At 51.8% G+C, this 15,322-nt stretch overlaps 5 protein-coding genes across 5 annotated transcripts; 2 read left to right on the forward strand and 3 right to left on the reverse strand.

The window, feature by feature from the left end:
• Nucleotides 1–1,203: 1,203 nt before the first annotated feature.
• On the forward strand, nt 1,204–3,689 carry STEHIDRAFT_86143 (Clavaminate synthase-like protein). Its single transcript, XM_007309446.1, has 11 exons — nt 1,204–1,434; nt 1,508–1,521; nt 1,588–1,663; nt 1,753–1,949; nt 2,016–2,140; nt 2,278–2,416; nt 2,504–2,561; nt 2,750–2,850; nt 2,963–2,974; nt 3,048–3,128; nt 3,385–3,689. Exons 1-11 carry the CDS (start codon nt 1,260–1,262, stop codon nt 3,424–3,426), a joined length of 1,020 nt encoding a protein of 339 aa, XP_007309508.1. The 5' UTR covers nt 1,204–1,259; the 3' UTR covers nt 3,427–3,689.
• STEHIDRAFT_115091 (uncharacterized protein) lies at nt 3,620–5,437 on the reverse strand (the record flags this gene model as incomplete). The annotated part of the gene is made up of 8 exons (XM_007309447.1): nt 3,620–3,684; nt 3,849–3,887; nt 3,936–4,027; nt 4,092–4,169; nt 4,232–4,363; nt 4,425–4,838; nt 4,898–5,125; nt 5,193–5,437. The coding sequence occupies 8 exons, from the start codon at nt 5,435–5,437 to the stop codon at nt 3,620–3,622; spliced, it is 1,293 nt and encodes a 430-aa protein (XP_007309509.1).
• Nucleotides 5,438–6,483: 1,046 nt separating this feature from the next.
• STEHIDRAFT_125232 (uncharacterized protein) lies at nt 6,484–7,814 on the forward strand. The gene is made up of 3 exons (XM_007309448.1): nt 6,484–6,807; nt 6,889–7,019; nt 7,114–7,814. The coding sequence occupies exons 1-3, from the start codon at nt 6,630–6,632 to the stop codon at nt 7,765–7,767; spliced, it is 963 nt and encodes a 320-aa protein (XP_007309510.1). The 5' UTR covers nt 6,484–6,629; the 3' UTR covers nt 7,768–7,814.
• A 323-nt stretch (nt 7,815–8,137) lies between these two features.
• Nucleotides 8,138–11,132, reverse strand: STEHIDRAFT_104241 (MFS general substrate transporter). The gene is made up of 10 exons (XM_007309449.1): nt 10,733–11,132; nt 10,611–10,677; nt 10,376–10,509; nt 10,174–10,280; nt 9,482–10,113; nt 9,302–9,415; nt 9,134–9,225; nt 8,871–9,004; nt 8,653–8,785; nt 8,138–8,540 (listed from the first exon to the last, which is right to left on the reverse strand). The coding sequence occupies exons 1-10, from the start codon at nt 11,087–11,089 to the stop codon at nt 8,394–8,396; spliced, it is 1,917 nt and encodes a 638-aa protein (XP_007309511.1). The 5' UTR covers nt 11,090–11,132; the 3' UTR covers nt 8,138–8,393.
• A 1,110-nt stretch (nt 11,133–12,242) lies between these two features.
• STEHIDRAFT_104245 (glutathione S-transferase-like protein) lies at nt 12,243–13,784 on the reverse strand. Its single transcript, XM_007309450.1, has 7 exons — nt 13,589–13,784; nt 13,493–13,525; nt 13,246–13,426; nt 13,076–13,157; nt 12,884–13,004; nt 12,759–12,813; nt 12,243–12,699 (listed from the first exon to the last, which is right to left on the reverse strand). The coding sequence occupies exons 1-7, from the start codon at nt 13,729–13,731 to the stop codon at nt 12,634–12,636; spliced, it is 681 nt and encodes a 226-aa protein (XP_007309512.1). The 5' UTR covers nt 13,732–13,784; the 3' UTR covers nt 12,243–12,633.
• Nucleotides 13,785–15,322: the final 1,538 nt, after the last annotated feature.

Below are 15,322 nucleotides of genomic sequence, written 5' to 3' on the forward strand. Positions count from 1 at the left end.
TCACGAGGAGATAGAGGATGAGAAGACGTACGTCGTACATACAATGGAAAGATCGGAGAGGCGCCGATCCTCTGAATGCTAGATGGAGGACTGGACACTTCGATAAAAGTGGAGAATAACCTACATCATCACCATAAGGTATCGCCGGAAGGCGATTATGAGGAGCATATGCCCGGGTGCAAAGAGCAACGACGGTCTGAGGTTGCACGCGATTGTTGCCAGTTAGTTGCATGTGAGGAGCAAACAATCACTACTCTCCTGATCTCAAAGGACTCCGCGGATCATGGAAGACAGTCTACCCACAGCTCTAGTACACAATACCGCTAAGTGCCATCAGATCAGCCCTTGGCCCAAGTTTCACCGCTTGGGTATCTTGGGCTGTAGGCAAGAGGGATCGAAGCATGATGATCACGCTCATGATCTATATGGAAAGAAGAATATCATAGTTAGTAGGAGTCATAACCGAGAGGAAAGCTGCTATAAGTACCTGGGGTATGTTATCGGTTTAGGACGCTTAGGGCGGGTGATGAGAAGCCCTAAGATCTATCCGCACACCATGATGTGCGGAGTGCTTGTGAACGACCCCAAAAGAAGTGGTCGGGCAAACAACTGTACGGAATATTGATGCAAGAACGAGGTGCGTGAGAAGACTTCTTCCAGCAAGTAACCACTATCATCGAGTACCATACGACGCTTAGGTAGGGACGAGGACAAGCCAAAGCGAGCTAGTAGGGAAGACGTCCGTCACGATGTAACTTGAACACGTTCGATACATAGAGATTTGGGGCTGAAAACTGACAAGACAGCAATCCATCAGTATACCAGCGCAGCCGAATGCCGCCAGAGATGTCCATGGAGTGAAGCATGGAGCATACATAACTCAAGCTTTGAGGACGATAGATTTGATCAAGTCGCCACCGTCCGGAGAGAAAGTTCGCTCGGCCGTTTGCGGGCGGAGTTTGCTTGTAATTTGGTCTGTGGCCCGGGCCCACGGGCCACGTCCTCCTCCAAACGACATTTCGTCTCATGCGCACCATCATGCATCAATCCCCGAAGTTCTGCGATGAAGCGAATGCCTGTTATCGAACTCTACAACATAGCCAAACTTTACCACGCCCAATTAGACGCTCATGATGCCTCATAAATAGGGGCGTAGGGTTACGTTAGTTGTCATCCACTTTCCTTAGAACGTCAACCAGTATTCCGTGCTTGGCCTCCAGCAATCACAATATTTCTTACTTACCTACCGCGAGGAAATCATGTCCAATACACCTATCACACTCGGCTCACACGCAGACGTTGCTATTGTTGACTTTGGGCCATTTCTTGACGGCAGCGACAAGCAAGGGGTCGCAGACGCAATGTTGACTTCCTTCAAGGAGGTGGGGTTTGTGTATCTTGTGAATCATAGCTTGGACAAAGAGAAAAGCAAGAGTGAGTCAGCTCGGCTCGGTTTGTCCTGCGTGATGGACGTGCTTTCTCATGCTGAGAGTAACGTGCACCACAGGTATGTTCGATTGGGTGAGTACGTCTCGGATTCAAGTTCGACTATTGTGGCCCAAGCCTATAGCGTGATTGTTATTATAGACGAAGAAATTCTTCGCTCTGCCAGAGGAAACTAAACTGCTCGCACCTCATCCTCCCAACGGGACACACCACCGCGGTACGTTCGTCGTGATTTGTTCCTTCGCCATCCTTCCTATAATGCATCACGTCTAAACGTCTGGTCATCCATCTGATTCAATACCCTAGGCTTTAGCGCCGCTGGCCGTGAAAAGGTCTCCCAACACCTCTACGACGAGAAAGACATCGCCGCGAACCGCGCTAAGGCCCCAGACGTCAAGGAAAGCTTCGAGGTTGGGAGGGAGGAGGACGAACTGATGCCCAACATCTGGTTGCCGGAGGGGGTGTTGGATGGGTTCAAGGAGGCGTGTTTGGACTTCTTTTGGGTAGGTATTTCGTTTCTTTTGACAATGGGCCAGTCACATCAATATTGATGCCTTTATTTGAGACAGACATGTAACGAGACCAAGTTTACCATTTTATCGGCGTTGGCGCTCGGGTTACATCTGCCAGAGAACTTCTTCGAGCAGTTCCACCAGACGCCGGACAATCAGTTGCGGTTGTTGCATTACCCCAGGTAAGATCCCTTCCCTTTTCACTTACTTCATGCCTCCTTCGATTGACTGCATCAACATCATCCCTTATCCATCTCTCTGCTTCCCTGCTCAACCATCCCGCATGCTGATCTTTGTTGTGGATGTTTGCCTGTTCCAGTGTTCCCATCGCATCCCTCGAAAACGACAAGATCGCCCGCATAGGCGCGCATTCCGACTTTGGCAGCATCACGCTTTTGCTGCAGGATGATGTCGGTGGGCTGGAGATCGAGGATCCGAATCATCCTGGGGTGTTCAATGTGAGTGTGCTGAGCCTTTACTGCCACTATGCCCAAGTCCGGGGTTTTGGTCTTGTTTGTATTTAAATTGTTGATTGTGTCGTGTAGCCTGTCCCTCCAGTAAAAGACTCGCTCATCGTGAACGCGGGAGACTTTATGATGCGATGTGAGTACAGTTCGGACAACACGACTACTTACCCCCGCTCTTGTTGTTGTGGCGTTATGTCATGTAGCGTGTGGCCCATTTCCTCGCGCGAACAACGCTCATCTTTACCGGCGTCCCTTCCACCCATACTTAAACACGGCTATATCCAGAGAGACCTCACTGACGCTTTCTCGGTCAAACTTCAATAGGGTCAAACGATATCATCCGGAGCACGGTCCACCGTGTGAGGGCGCCACCCGGGCTCACGACGAAAGACGGGATGACCCCCGAACGATACTCGATTCCTTATGTGCGCTGCCATCCATCTCCTCTCTCTTCTTCGTCCCATACATCGCTTTGCTGACTTGACTTCTAACCAACCCATGCGGTCGATGACTCTGGCTCTACCTCCACATCACCAGTTCTGCTCCACGGTAAGCCGCCAGCATTCCCGAATCCTCATGGTTTTACATTTCATCTGACGAAATAATGAAACGACATGTACAGGACTTCAACAAAGTTGTCGAATGTCTTCCTGGCACGTACGATCCAGCCGACCCCTCCTCGAAGAAATACGAGCCCATCTCGGTGAGCATCCTCTCCTCCACTCCTCCACTCCTCCCCTCCTTTCCTTCCCCTCCCCCCTTCGTATCCGTCACCACTCCTTCCGATTCTTTCTCTTCGCTCCTTTACTCCGTCAACGGGTCGAATAGCACATCGCATTCCATCTCATCCATTCCATACATGTCCTCTCCACCCCCTCTCCACTCATCCCGTCCCATTAACGCACGCTGACGCCCTCACCCTCTCCCCTACCCTCCCCACGAACCCTCCGGATTTCCAGGCACTGGAATACATCATGAAACGACTCGCGGCCAGCTATTGATCTCTGGTCGTTCACCATCCTCCTCCTTTCCAGTCGATGGGAAGGAACGATGTCGGAGAGTGCGTTCCTACTATTGTCTTGCGTAGAATAGCTCGACGGTGTGTACAATTTACTGTAACTGTAATGAACAATTTTGATGTCCTTATACCCGGCATACGAAAACGTTTGAGCCTTTCTTATGTCAATTCCTTGCTCATCGTTTGGACGGCGCTTCAGGCTGACAGACTGGAGAACGAGCCCAGGAATAGTGAATGTATTCTGAATCGAATAAGATAGTATGTACTAAAACAACAAAAGCCACCCCGAGAGAAGCGAGAATCCCGAATCAAACGAACGAAACAACACGTATGAAGTTACACTCTTACAACAACATCCATCCAAAACTCAACAACGTACAGTGGAAAAAGCCCGAATCTACTTACGCCCATATACGAGGCCGTTTTCGTCACCAACAAGGAGGACTATAATACACGAACAGAACGTCCGGCCGCCACTACCCGCTTACATACCCGTCTCCGTCGCGCTCCTAGCGGAGTGGGTGAAGGTACTCTCATCGAAGGGAACCATACTCGGGCTCGGGCCATCGGAGGAATATTGGCGCCTGAAGTATTGTGGCACGCGATCAGTATCAAGATAGACGATCATTAAGAGAGGGAGGGACTGACTTGTCACCGTAGCGGTGGTAGCCAACACCTCCACCGAGAGGGGCGTCCTCGTGAACCGTCTGGTCATTCGAACGCTTCCTGAAAATTCGAGACACATCAGCACGCCAGAAACGTCGATAAGAAGAATGAGAGTAACGAACCTGTTGTCCGAGTACGGGTGGTAGTCGAGGGCGCCGCCAAGGGGCGTCCCAAGGTGCATAGTCTCGTCGTGCTTACGAGCTTGAACCTGACCAACCTTAAGCTCGGAACCCTTAGAGTCATCCTCGCGTTTCCTATTACGCGGGATATGCAGTTAGAATTAACCGATGACAGCAGTCAAGACGGATAGCGTACCTATCGTCAGAGTACGAGTGGTCATCGAGCTCTCCACCGAGGAGCGTGTCGAGTTCGTTCTTCTGGTCGTGCTTGCGAGATTGCATCTTGCCGGCGCGCAGAAGAGCGAGTGGGGAAGACGAGGTGCCGGACGAGGAGCCGCCAGTGAGACCACCAAGGAGCCCAGAGAGGGGACCACCCGTAGGTGAATCGGCATACTTGTGATCCTGGAAGTCAACAGCTTTCATAGGAGCGGCGACCTCCGTCGTCTCGTCGTTCTTCCTCGTGCCAAGTTTGACAGCATCGACGGCGGGGGCGGCATTGTCACTACGCTCCTGGTACTTGTGGTCTTGGACAGCGACGTTGCCGGGTGCGGTGGCCTGCATGGTCTCGTCACTCTTCCCTGAGTCAGACTGAGGAACAGCATCACGTTTTCTGGAGAAGAGATGGATGAGTACGCTGACGACAAGAGAGGAAGAGGACGAAGTACTAACTCAGAGTATCCATGGCTGGAGCCCTTAACGGCGTTGAGGGGAGCACTGAAGGAGGTGGTGGTATCGTCATGTCTGCGGCTGAGCTTAGCACCGTCGACGTGTTGGGGGATGGTGGTGGCGGCGCGGGAAGAGACCGGAGCCTTCTGACCCTGGTGGTCGGATTCGACTTGCACGACCTTGGCGGGAGAGCTGGCGTGCAGGTCATTAGTGTACCGAGGGTCACGTTTCCTACAGCAAGATGAGGTCGAGTTAGAGCGTGGTCAATAAAACAAGAGGCAGATTGTGAACCACATACGAGCCAGCACCGTGGGCGGGCGCGACAGGAAGCGTGTCGGGGTTGACTAGGAAAGGAAGGCTGGCGGCTGAAAGACCGGCGCGGGGGACGTTTACAGGTTTACCGAGTGCGGATATCGTGTTTTGTCCGACGAGCTCGTTGGTATCCGGGTTAACGGCGGGCGCACCTGGGACTGGGGCGGCGAGACCAGAGGTGGCGAAGAGGCAGAGGGTGAGGAGAAGAGCGAAGCGGGATTGGATGGCCATTGTTGAGTTAGATAAAGGATAGTGGTGTGCGGATAGCAAGTGTGAAGTTGGACTCGGGTGACGGGAAGGGGGGAAGGTGGACGAACAGTGGAGGGAGAACACTGGACTGGGGGAAAGGGAGGGTACGAGGGCGGGCAGGTTTATATAGGCAGCGAGGAGCTGGCGGGACGTTGTTTGGTTCTGTTGAAGTCAAACGATGGCCAAACGAAGGGGCGCCATCGAAGCGCGCCCGCTATTCAGTCGAGCGGAGCAACGTCGATGATCCTCTCCGTTGTGGCCCAGCCAAGAGCTTTGGCGGCACCGCCGGGGATAGCGGTCCAGATGTGATAATGTGAGTGAAGCTGTTTGGTACAGTCCGGGGAGCAAAGGATTGGAAAGACTGAGGGTGTATAACAATTAATAAAAATATTATGCAGAACAAGGTACTCCGAACGCAGAGTTGTTCTTTGTCCAAAACGGGAGAACGCAATGCCAGCACTGGACGGAAGGCGAACATCCATTGTAAGGAGTTGTTGGGATCCAAGGGCGCCACCAAACAAGCCCCAGTATCCTGTTTGGGACTCCGTGAGGCTCGATCGAGACAAGAATACCGATCTGCTCGGAAGCGATGCAATAGAAGCGTCGGCCACCCAATCGACAGTAACATCTTTGTCCAAGTTCAGATCAAGTTCAGATGCATCCATCGCGTCGAGCAAGCATCCAAGTTCCAGACAACATCCAGGCCTTGTCCTTGTGTAGAGAAAAAAGAGACGATTTTCTTCGACGTTTTCCTCGTTTGACGAACGTTGAAACGTTGAAGTTCGGTCCAAGTTGTGCGCCTTGTCACTTGTGCCGGTCACGAGACTTTACGCAGCTCACAGTGGATGAAAACCGAGATAAGTACAAGCTGGAATGTTCTTGCTGAGCCCGAGAGCGCTCGTCGATGTCGCAGGAAGAGAGAGAGAGTTGGTGCCACAGCAGAGCGCCACAGCGCATTCTTTCGCTGTGCCTCATCGCCGAATCGCCGTCTTCTTCCCAGTTTTACTTCCATCCACACTCACCAGGTACCTCCATATCGTCTCCTGAATGGCAACAGGCAACATCCATAGGCACGGCGCAAACAGGGCGACTATATCTATACCCTCTCGTCGAGCATCTTGCTCTCCGTCATGCCCTTCCTTTTCCTGACCGGTTCTAGCCACTGAATCCCTCCATGCCATCCATTTCGGACAAGGTTCATTGTCTGATCACGAATGAGTCCATAACTCCAGAGTCCCTTCGGTCTACATACTTGTTGGACCCCGATTTACTCAGTCGCGAACAGGAGGACAAGTTCAGGAGGCTATGGGGCGAAGACTTTGACATACACAACAACTGGAACACGTTCTACCGTATGCACGCTTTCCATTCTTCATTTCCCTTCAAAACCTATACAAAATGACGATGTACTGACTCCCGTCCGTCTAACACAGTCCGCTCAGACTGGGCCGAACGCTTCGAAGCAGGTCGTTGGACTTTCGTTCCTTGCGTCAGTCGACTCGGTAAGATCATCGCTGCGTTGCTGAAATGGAGAGCCAAGCAGGTCAGACCTCCCATGTCCGAGGTCTGTCCCCTTTCTTCAATTCCTTCCCAACCAAGCTGTCTCACGCCCCTTCTCAATTTCTTCGCTGGCACGCTTATCCACACCGTTCGACTAGATCTGTGCGACCTTCGGCCGTTATGCCTACGACTTCATCCCCTTCGCACTCACGAACACGTCCATCACGCGTTCTGAACACCCTTCTTCCAAATCGACTACGAAGCCGAACCCGAAGACGAAAACAAAGACATACAATCCCCCATATTACACCTCCTTCCCACCGCTCAACTGTCCTCTCCACCCCTTTTTCGCCATCCAATCCACTTGGATCCAGTTCAACAAACACGTCGATTCATTCACGATATCTTACCCTCCTTCTTCCCACTCCTCACCACATCCCCCAACCGCGTCCAAATCAGCATCTCGTTTAGCCTCGCCCGCGCCCTCCCCTTCACATCGTACCTCCTCCCACGCTCGTCCTCCCACCAGTTTGAATTCGAAATCCATACACCGGTCGACCGACTCCCAACAACAGCAACAAAAAGCGCACCACCAACGTCTCCTACTCACTTACTCCCACCTCCACACCATAATCACCCTCTGGGACGAGCTCGCTTCGTTACCTAGCGAGGCGGAGATAGACGAGGTGGTTAGGAGGAGTTTGAGTGAGCGCTTGGGAGGCCAAGGGGCGGGGAAGAAAGTGAAGGGTTTGGGTGGACTTGGTGGGATTAGTAGATTTGACGTGACAGGAGAGGGGGCGGACGTGAACTGATTGGATATGTGGAAGGAAAGGAGGTGGCGGTGGCCCTGTCACAGCAACAATCAAGATAATAACAGCCCTGGTTCCTGTTTTCTTTTTTTTGCGCAGAGACAAATCCGAATATGATTTCTTGTGCTCTGTTCCCTAGAAACTCGTTGAGAAACGGGTCCAGGTACCATAGCAGGACTCAACTATGCCTCCGGTCTGTCAGCGCAAAGAGGACCATGCGGCCACAGAATTATTTTAGCTCTTGAACACGAAAACGAGCATGCGTTTTCCCTGTTTCATGCATACGATGTTTGACCGGTTTCGTGACAGAACAACTTGTCTGAATCACAGGTGAACGGACGGCCCATATCTGGGACACTTCACGGGAGTCGAGATGAAGAACGGAAGATGCAATCATATAAGTACCGATACAAATAAGGGTTCCACCTCCCGATAGATACAGCACAATTCCATCCCATGAACGGAAAGAGAAAAACGAAAGGGCCTCTGCCGTCTAAGAGCAGAACAGCGAATAAGTATGTAGCGAGGCGGGGGTGTGCGCCTCGGTCTATCTCAGTAAATACACAGCACAACTAGTAAATATCTCCTACCCCTGACCGCGGCGCCTCATAATCGCGCCCTTTTCAAATCTATGGCCTGGCAGCCGTCCTCTCCTCCCTCGCGATAGCTCGTTCGCGCCACGAGCCGCCTTTATAGAGCACGAGCAGGATGAGGAGCTCGCAGAGGATGAGCAGGCCTGTCCAGAGGGAGTAGAGGCCACCATCGCCGATTGAGTTCTGTTGAAAAAATAGAAATGTGTGTGGTCCAGAAGGCATGTTTATATCAAGGAGACAAGGGAGGCAAGGAGGACAAGGGAGAAGGGGGAAGGGGGAGAATGCAGAAGCGTACCCTGAGCGGAACTGCAACCTCAGAGAATAAGAACGCGAATGCACCACGGAATGTGCTGTTCGTGGCGACTGCAGAGGCAGAGCGACCGACGTTAGCGTCGACGATGTACGAGAGTGTGCTCGAGTACATCCAGCTGTGGCGTGTGGCACGGAAGTAAGCAAAACAATTGAACAGGTGAGGAGTCGAGGGGTAAGCTGAAAGGGGGACGGAGGACCTACATGGAGAAGAACCCTGCGAAGAAAAGCATGACGCAGAGCGAGGCGACGTGGATGTTGTTTTCGGCAAGCCAGCCATAGGCGATGACGACAAGTGGGAGGAAGAGCATCGCTGGTTTTGTGCTTTCGAGTCGGATCTGTACGCAACAAGAAGGGGTCAGTAGATTCACATAATGGAACGGGTGGGAGGGAAGGAAGAAGGTCGTTATATGGTGGCATTGGATGCTGGAGAAGGGATGGTAGTGGCGCTGGGTGCAGCAACTAACCTCAGGGGGGATCTGACCTCCGCGTTCGGCCTTGAGCTTTCGGAGGACGCGGTCAGACCAGCGACCGCCAAGGACGGAGCCAGCTATACTACCTATTGGTCCCATAAGAGTAGGTTCAATCTAGGGGTAATGCGGGCGGCGTTCTGGGGAATGGCGAGAAGAGCATACCACATCCGAACGAGAGGAGGACGAGGCCAGTTTTTAGAGCGTCATATCCGTATTGATCTTCGAGAGTAATTGCACAGGTGTATGCGATGCAATAACTGAACCCGAAAATCAGACCTGCCTCGGACGAGAGCATACGGATCGCATTAGTGCATGCCGATATCAGTACAAGACAAGACCTACCGGAGGAAAAGAGAATAGCGAGATTATTGATACGACGAAGTGTGAACCAGAGGGGGGGAAGAGGATTGACGTCCTTGATTGAGAGCTTGATCTCTCCAATCGCTGGTTTTTCAGCACCGCCCAGATTAGCATCAGTGGTGGTAGGTGCTGTGGAAAAATTATCGGCTTTTTCGAGGTCCAGGTCGGGCATGGTCTGCATGTTCAGTTGTCCCTCAACTGGCTTCTGTCCTCCGAATTTGCCGTCAATCGCACCCTCTTCCACCTTCTCCCTCTCTCCAGCAACAACCGTCATACTACTCCTCTTGCTCGCCTTTTGCCTCGCCTCTCTCGCCTCTCTCTCCCTCTCCCTCATAACCCTCCTCAACACACTCTGATACGTCACACTCCTCTCCCTCCTGAACGTATCCTTGAACGCGACGACAAACCCGACCAAGATGCATGACATGAAGATGACGAGGAACCAGAAGGTTGCGCGCCAGGAGAGGAATTGTGTGAGGAGACCGCCGATTATGGGACCGAGGGCAGGGCCGAGAAGGGGCGCGGCGTAGTAGATACCCATCATTGTGCCGCGTTGGGCCGGCTCGTAGATGTCGGCGAGGGTGGCGGCTCCGATGGACATTACAGCTGAGGTTCTGGTAAGAATGAGGTCGAGTGAGAATGATGTGTATAGGATATGGAGATGTATGAGATACCCTAGAGCTTGAAGGCAACGCATGCCTATGAGAACATCGATGGTTTTGGCCAATGCGGCGACGATACAGCCGACGACAGCTATCGCTATTGAGACGACGTAGACGATCTGTGTGTACCACAGTGTGGCGTAGAGTTGCGACAGTAAGCATGCAAGTCGCCATCCACAAACCTTCAGTTCACCCTGAACAAGTATGTACATACCTTTCTCCCCTTAATCTCGCTCACGATACTCCATACGAGAGGCATCCCTCCTTGGATGATAATGAACATAGCGAGACTGAGGCTGACTTGACCACTAGATGCATGAAGCTGTGATTCGATCTGGTTTATGGCGGCTAGGTAGTAACCGAACCAGACGCCAATGTGTGCTCAGCACATCCCGTTCTCGTGTGTACGAGGCGGTTGATGGATGATGAATGGAAAACGGGAAGCGTACGGTTGTAAATGTTGGAAGAGAGACCTGCTATCATCGCCGCGCTTGCGATGATGAAGAGGGTCATTGTCTATGAAAAAGGACAAGGATAAGCACTCTTCACAGAAGGAGGATACCGCACGTACCTTCCTCCCTGAAGACCACTTTCTCGGGTCATCATGTACGACAGTGTGCTCTATATCGACCTTCACATCATGCACCTCTTCATTACAAGGCAGAGCACGGCTCTGGCCACTACTAGGTTCACTCTTGACATCGACTGAAACAACACCTCCGTCTACAGCCCCAGCATTCAAGTCGACGTCACCGCTATAGGTCCAGGAAGTCTGAGGAGGAGAGAGACGGCTACTGGTAGCTTCAGCACTCCCGGGTTTCGGCATGTTCATGGGGATCAAATGAGAGGTCGCACTCAGGACATCTAAGGGTCTTGGTGTGGTAGTGGTAGCAGCAGCAGTACTGGTAGCAGTGTCAGTGACTGGCATTCGAGTCGCTCGTCAGTCGTGAATCGTGAAATCGTGAAGGGGGGTCTGGGAACGATGGAGTGTGCGCCGACAGCGTCACCGTATTCGTTGAACGTCCCACAATGGCAGGTACGAGAGAAACAAGGTAGGGAGAAATCCTAGCGAGTCATACGAGCGATATATATAACCCCCGTACGTCTTCTGGGGGCAGGCAGTACACAGGGACATGTTATTTTTTGTTCGGAATTCGGCGTTGGAGGCGAGAGCGGAAGGAAGACATGCCGTCGATTCCTTGTCGGCCGACATGGTGGCCTCTGCGTGGCGCCCGATTACATATTGTTTCATGTCGTTTCATTGGGCGGTGGGCTCGCGGTCAACTTGATTGGGCCACAGCGCTGTGACTTGGCAGTTCACCGCTGCCCGTTTTGTTGCTTCCCTTCATGATCAGCGTTGGAGGATTCACCGGCGGGATGCCCTTTTGGGGGTTATGAATCAACATCGGAGGACAAGTCCGGCTACTCAACTTGATGTTCTCTTTCTTTCGAGTCCATGTCTCTAGACCAGTATCGTGGGTTCTACGATTATTTTGTACACAGTTTTCCGCTTCTGATGGAAGAGAAACTGGGCGCAAGAATATGCCATTGGCGCTCACAGCTCGCATGGTACGGACCGGAGGTACCCACTTCGCCAAAATATCGCCACTTCTCACCTTGAGGATTGAGCAGGTCGGAGTCTGTCGTGACTGCGCTGAAAACCCTTGCCAGTATAGACACAGACGGCGCTGTGGCATCGAGCTATGTGCATGTATACGGTCTGGCGCTTATATTTGAGCTGGACTCAATCGCCTTGGAATAAAGATCGAGGGAGAGACCTGGCAGAGGTATGGGGTGAGTGATATTTGCTTCGCTAGTGAGGCTTTCCGTGCCTTTCACATTGTAAGCCGCGCGAACAGTCGTTGCACCTGTATGGAGTATGAAGAAATAAGGTTGAGGAGAGGGTGATTTTTAGCTTGGATTGAATAGTAAGAGGTCAATCCGCCATACGCTATAGCTGGCAATGGGGTGAAACTTCCAGACATATAGACACCCTCACTAAGACCCTCACGCTCGCACGAGGGGAAGGGAGGTTTGGCGCAATGTATTATTGTGCACCCTAACCTGGATCGAAGAAGAGAGTCGGGTTGTAGCATAGGCTGAGTAGAGGCCGATTCGCTATACGCTGATGGATCATCAAGCCAAGGCTATACGGGCCACAAAGACCACTTTATCGACCTCACGAACCCAGCGCGATAAGTGATGTTGGAGTCGTTGTTTGAGCATTCATGCATCAGGACTTCCTGGAGGGACGAAGAACCACGGAGTCCTCGGTGTCTCGAATTCCAGCTGACCGCAAACAACAGCAAAAAGTGTCCGATTGGATTTCTGGTCATACAGCTTCTGCTTTTTGCATTTCGCACTCTTTGAGTTCCCGAGGTATGTAGACATCCAGACAAGCAGATTTCCTCGCCTGATATATCCCTATTTATAAAACGCATAATGGCCGGAAGGCGTCTGCGAGTGGGCAGATCATGCAGTGGCGACCTTGAAGCCTGCCTCGACGGCAGGGCGAGCGGCGTTGCGAGCAAGCCATGCCTGTGCACGTATTGTTCCCAGTCAGCGAACAGAAACAGTATCAGACGATAGGTACTAACCTTGAGGGCGGGCCACTCATCGACGCTGTCCAAGATGAAGGGGTATGCAGCGACCCTATCGAGATACAGCACGGTTCTCAGCGTCGTTGGTAGTAATAACATAGACCGTGAAAAAAAAGACGCACCATGGGTAAACGTTGATATCAGCGAGAGAGTACTTGCCCCTGCCGGGCCCAACAAGCCAGTCACGGTCCTTCAACCGAATCTCGAGAACACCGTAGAGGCGCTTGGTCTCTTCGAGGTAACCTGCCATGAGAGCGAGGTAAGCACAGGTGCACGTGAGTCGGGACTGCTATCAAAAGAGTGTGTAGACTTACGCTTCTTTCCGTAGGGAACGTCCTCTGGCGCGAACTTGATGAAATGGTTGGCTTGGCCTTGCATGGGGCCGACACCACCGTGCTACGTCGAAAAATAATAGATTTGGATTAGTACTCTCCTATGAACTACAACACGAGAACTAGACATGAGAGTGGACAGTAAAACTCACAGCAAAGAAGATCCACTGCAGCAGCTCGCTGTAGTTCTCGACGTCGCTCGGGTCGAACCAGAACTTTTTCTCTACATCCTTAGTCTGAGCGAGGTAAAGAAGGATGGCAGCGCTCTCGAAGACTGGGAACCCGTCGAGGCCGTCGCGGGGTCCTCTAGAAAGGTCGATGAGAGTTGGAATACTGTAGATGGCACATCAAACGTTTATGAGCACACCGGACTGCTTGGAGAAGAGGGAGTAGACGTACCGGCCATTGGGGTTCATCTTGATGAACCATGGCCTTTTGAGCGATACCACGTATAGTCAGCAAAGACCCGTCGTGCAGTACGGGGTCAAGACGCACTCTTTCTGCACGTTCGTGGAGATATTGATCTTCTCTACATCATAGTCGATGTTCCCATACGCTGCCTTCAATTCCTCCAGGTAGACATGGACTTTCCTACCATTAGGCGTAGTCGCACTGAAAAGTTTTAATGAGGCCGGCATATTGTTTGGAAGCGTTGACGAAAAAGTGCGACGAGAAGAGATCGAGCGAGGGGGTGAGGGGGTCTGTGAGAGATGGCGGGATAGGAGTGAGAGTCTTCTGGACATGTCAATGGGCAACGCTTATAAGTACTCGACGGGTGACGCCTTGGAACTTCTCGTGACGTCGATATGTATTTGAAGTTAGCGTATAAGATAGGTGTGAGATTGCTGACTGAGGATCGATGTTTCAATGTACCTGCTGCTCTCAAAGGTTGCTCAAAGGAGCAGGTGCATGCATACGCGTATACTGACGAGTGCTTTCAGGTATTCGGCCGCCGCTGAGCGCTGAGGTTCTATCTGGTGACCGAGACTGGTCTGACTAACTTGCTGAGCAATAGACATGATTATTACTGCAAGCTTCCTGAGGAAAGACACGGTAGAGTTCCGTCAACATGTCGACGTTCAAGCTCAAGTTTCAAGACAACATCCTGCCAAACGACTGAAAAAGACAGATGGGAAGCAGATATGCGCAAGGAACGACCCAGATGGCGTCAAGCGTCGCCAGAAAACCCGAATAAACTCAATCTGTCGAAACATGGGGGTTACTTCAGGCGGAGAAGGGCGGAGTTTAAAGTAGCGGCGGTTGAGCTTTCAAGGTCCCAGGCGGACAAAATATCTCGCGTGCGAGATGCCATTTTGGCACCCGATACTCACCCTATTTGGTAGACCTACCTCATTGGCGAGTATTTTCCCACACAAAATTCGATTCGGAACTCAAACTCGTTTTCAAACTCGTTCTCGACCTCAGAATTCGTTGGGAATCGTCTCGCCGGCCAATCAGTGCGCGGTGAGATGCAAAATGGGCAGTTGCATCTCCGAAAGGGACCCTCACACCAGCCATAAGACGCAAAAGAAAAGAAAAATAATAATGTCCCGGTGGCCAATATCCTGCCTCCAGCATTGAGTAACCTGAAACTCTCGTCTTGATTAGTTGATGCGTCTCCACGGCTGCAACAGGCTCTCCTGTTGGGTATAGACACCTTCGCCACCTGAAGTACACCTGAAGTGCCGCACCTCTGGAGTCCGAAAAGTCCGCCTATAGGCCTATAGCGGGCAATTCTTTCCCCGACTGGTGAGGGTATGTCTGCGGGGTCCTAAAGTCTTTCACGCTCTCTTTTCATCAATTGGCATGTCGAACTGATATTCAGTGGAGTGCCTTACGTTTTAAGGGCATACACGGGCAGTACATGCGCCACAGTGGCTACAGTACAAGATGTGGCCCCGGCAACCGGCACCTTTGATGCCCAATATGGGACACTGGTGGCCCCATCGGGCACTAGTCTCCCACAGACAGACCTTGGTGTTGAAGATAGGACATTCAACATGTCAAGTCGGGCACTCTCCATCCCTGTATGGCCTTTCAAACCGGGAGTTTTAGTAGTATAAATGAGTTTTGAAAACGAGAATGAGTTCTGACAATGAAAACCAGTTTTGGCATCAAGAACGAGTTGAATATGGAAATGATGGTTCGGTTTCTGTCAAAAGTGCGAGAACGTCCCGATTTGATGAAAAATCGGTCCGGAAACCACTGTTCTCAGGCGAATAATTTTGT

The sequence above is a fragment of the Stereum hirsutum genome, assembly GCF_000264905.1.
Source record: "Stereum hirsutum FP-91666 SS1 unplaced genomic scaffold STEHIscaffold_17, whole genome shotgun sequence".
In the NCBI taxonomy this organism is placed as follows: domain Eukaryota; kingdom Fungi; phylum Basidiomycota; class Agaricomycetes; order Russulales; family Stereaceae; genus Stereum; species Stereum hirsutum.

Coding starts and splice junctions, on each gene's coding strand:
- STEHIDRAFT_104245 (XM_007309450.1), bottom strand. CDS start 13,731: ATGCCGGCCTCATTAAAACTTTTCAGTGCGACTACGCCTAATGGTAGG. Junction 13,427..13,492: donor AAGATGAACCCCAATGGCCG/GTACGTCTACTC, acceptor TGCCATCTACAG/TATTCCAACTCTCATCGACC. Junction 13,005..13,075: donor CGTTCCCTACGGAAAGAAGC/GTAAGTCTACAC, acceptor CTCTCATGGCAG/GTTACCTCGAAGAGACCAAG.
- STEHIDRAFT_86143 (XM_007309446.1), top strand. CDS start 1,260: ATGTCCAATACACCTATCACACTCGGCTCACACGCAGACGTTGCTATT. Junction 1,950..2,015: donor CGTGTTTGGACTTCTTTTGG/GTAGGTATTTCG, acceptor TATTTGAGACAG/ACATGTAACGAGACCAAGTT. Junction 3,129..3,384: donor AGAAATACGAGCCCATCTCG/GTGAGCATCCTC, acceptor CCGGATTTCCAG/GCACTGGAATACATCATGAA.
- STEHIDRAFT_104241 (XM_007309449.1), bottom strand. CDS start 11,089: ATGCCAGTCACTGACACTGCTACCAGTACTGCTGCTGCTACCACTACC. Junction 10,678..10,732: donor AGTGGTCTTCAGGGAGGAAG/GTACGTGCGGTA, acceptor CCTTTTTCATAG/ACAATGACCCTCTTCATCAT. Junction 9,226..9,301: donor CCTCCTCTCGTTCGGATGTG/GTATGCTCTTCT, acceptor TGGGACCAATAG/GTAGTATAGCTGGCTCCGTC.
- STEHIDRAFT_125232 (XM_007309448.1), top strand. CDS start 6,630: ATGCCATCCATTTCGGACAAGGTTCATTGTCTGATCACGAATGAGTCC. Junction 6,808..6,888: donor CAACTGGAACACGTTCTACC/GTATGCACGCTT, acceptor CGTCTAACACAG/TCCGCTCAGACTGGGCCGAA. Junction 7,020..7,113: donor TCAGACCTCCCATGTCCGAG/GTCTGTCCCCTT, acceptor CCGTTCGACTAG/ATCTGTGCGACCTTCGGCCG.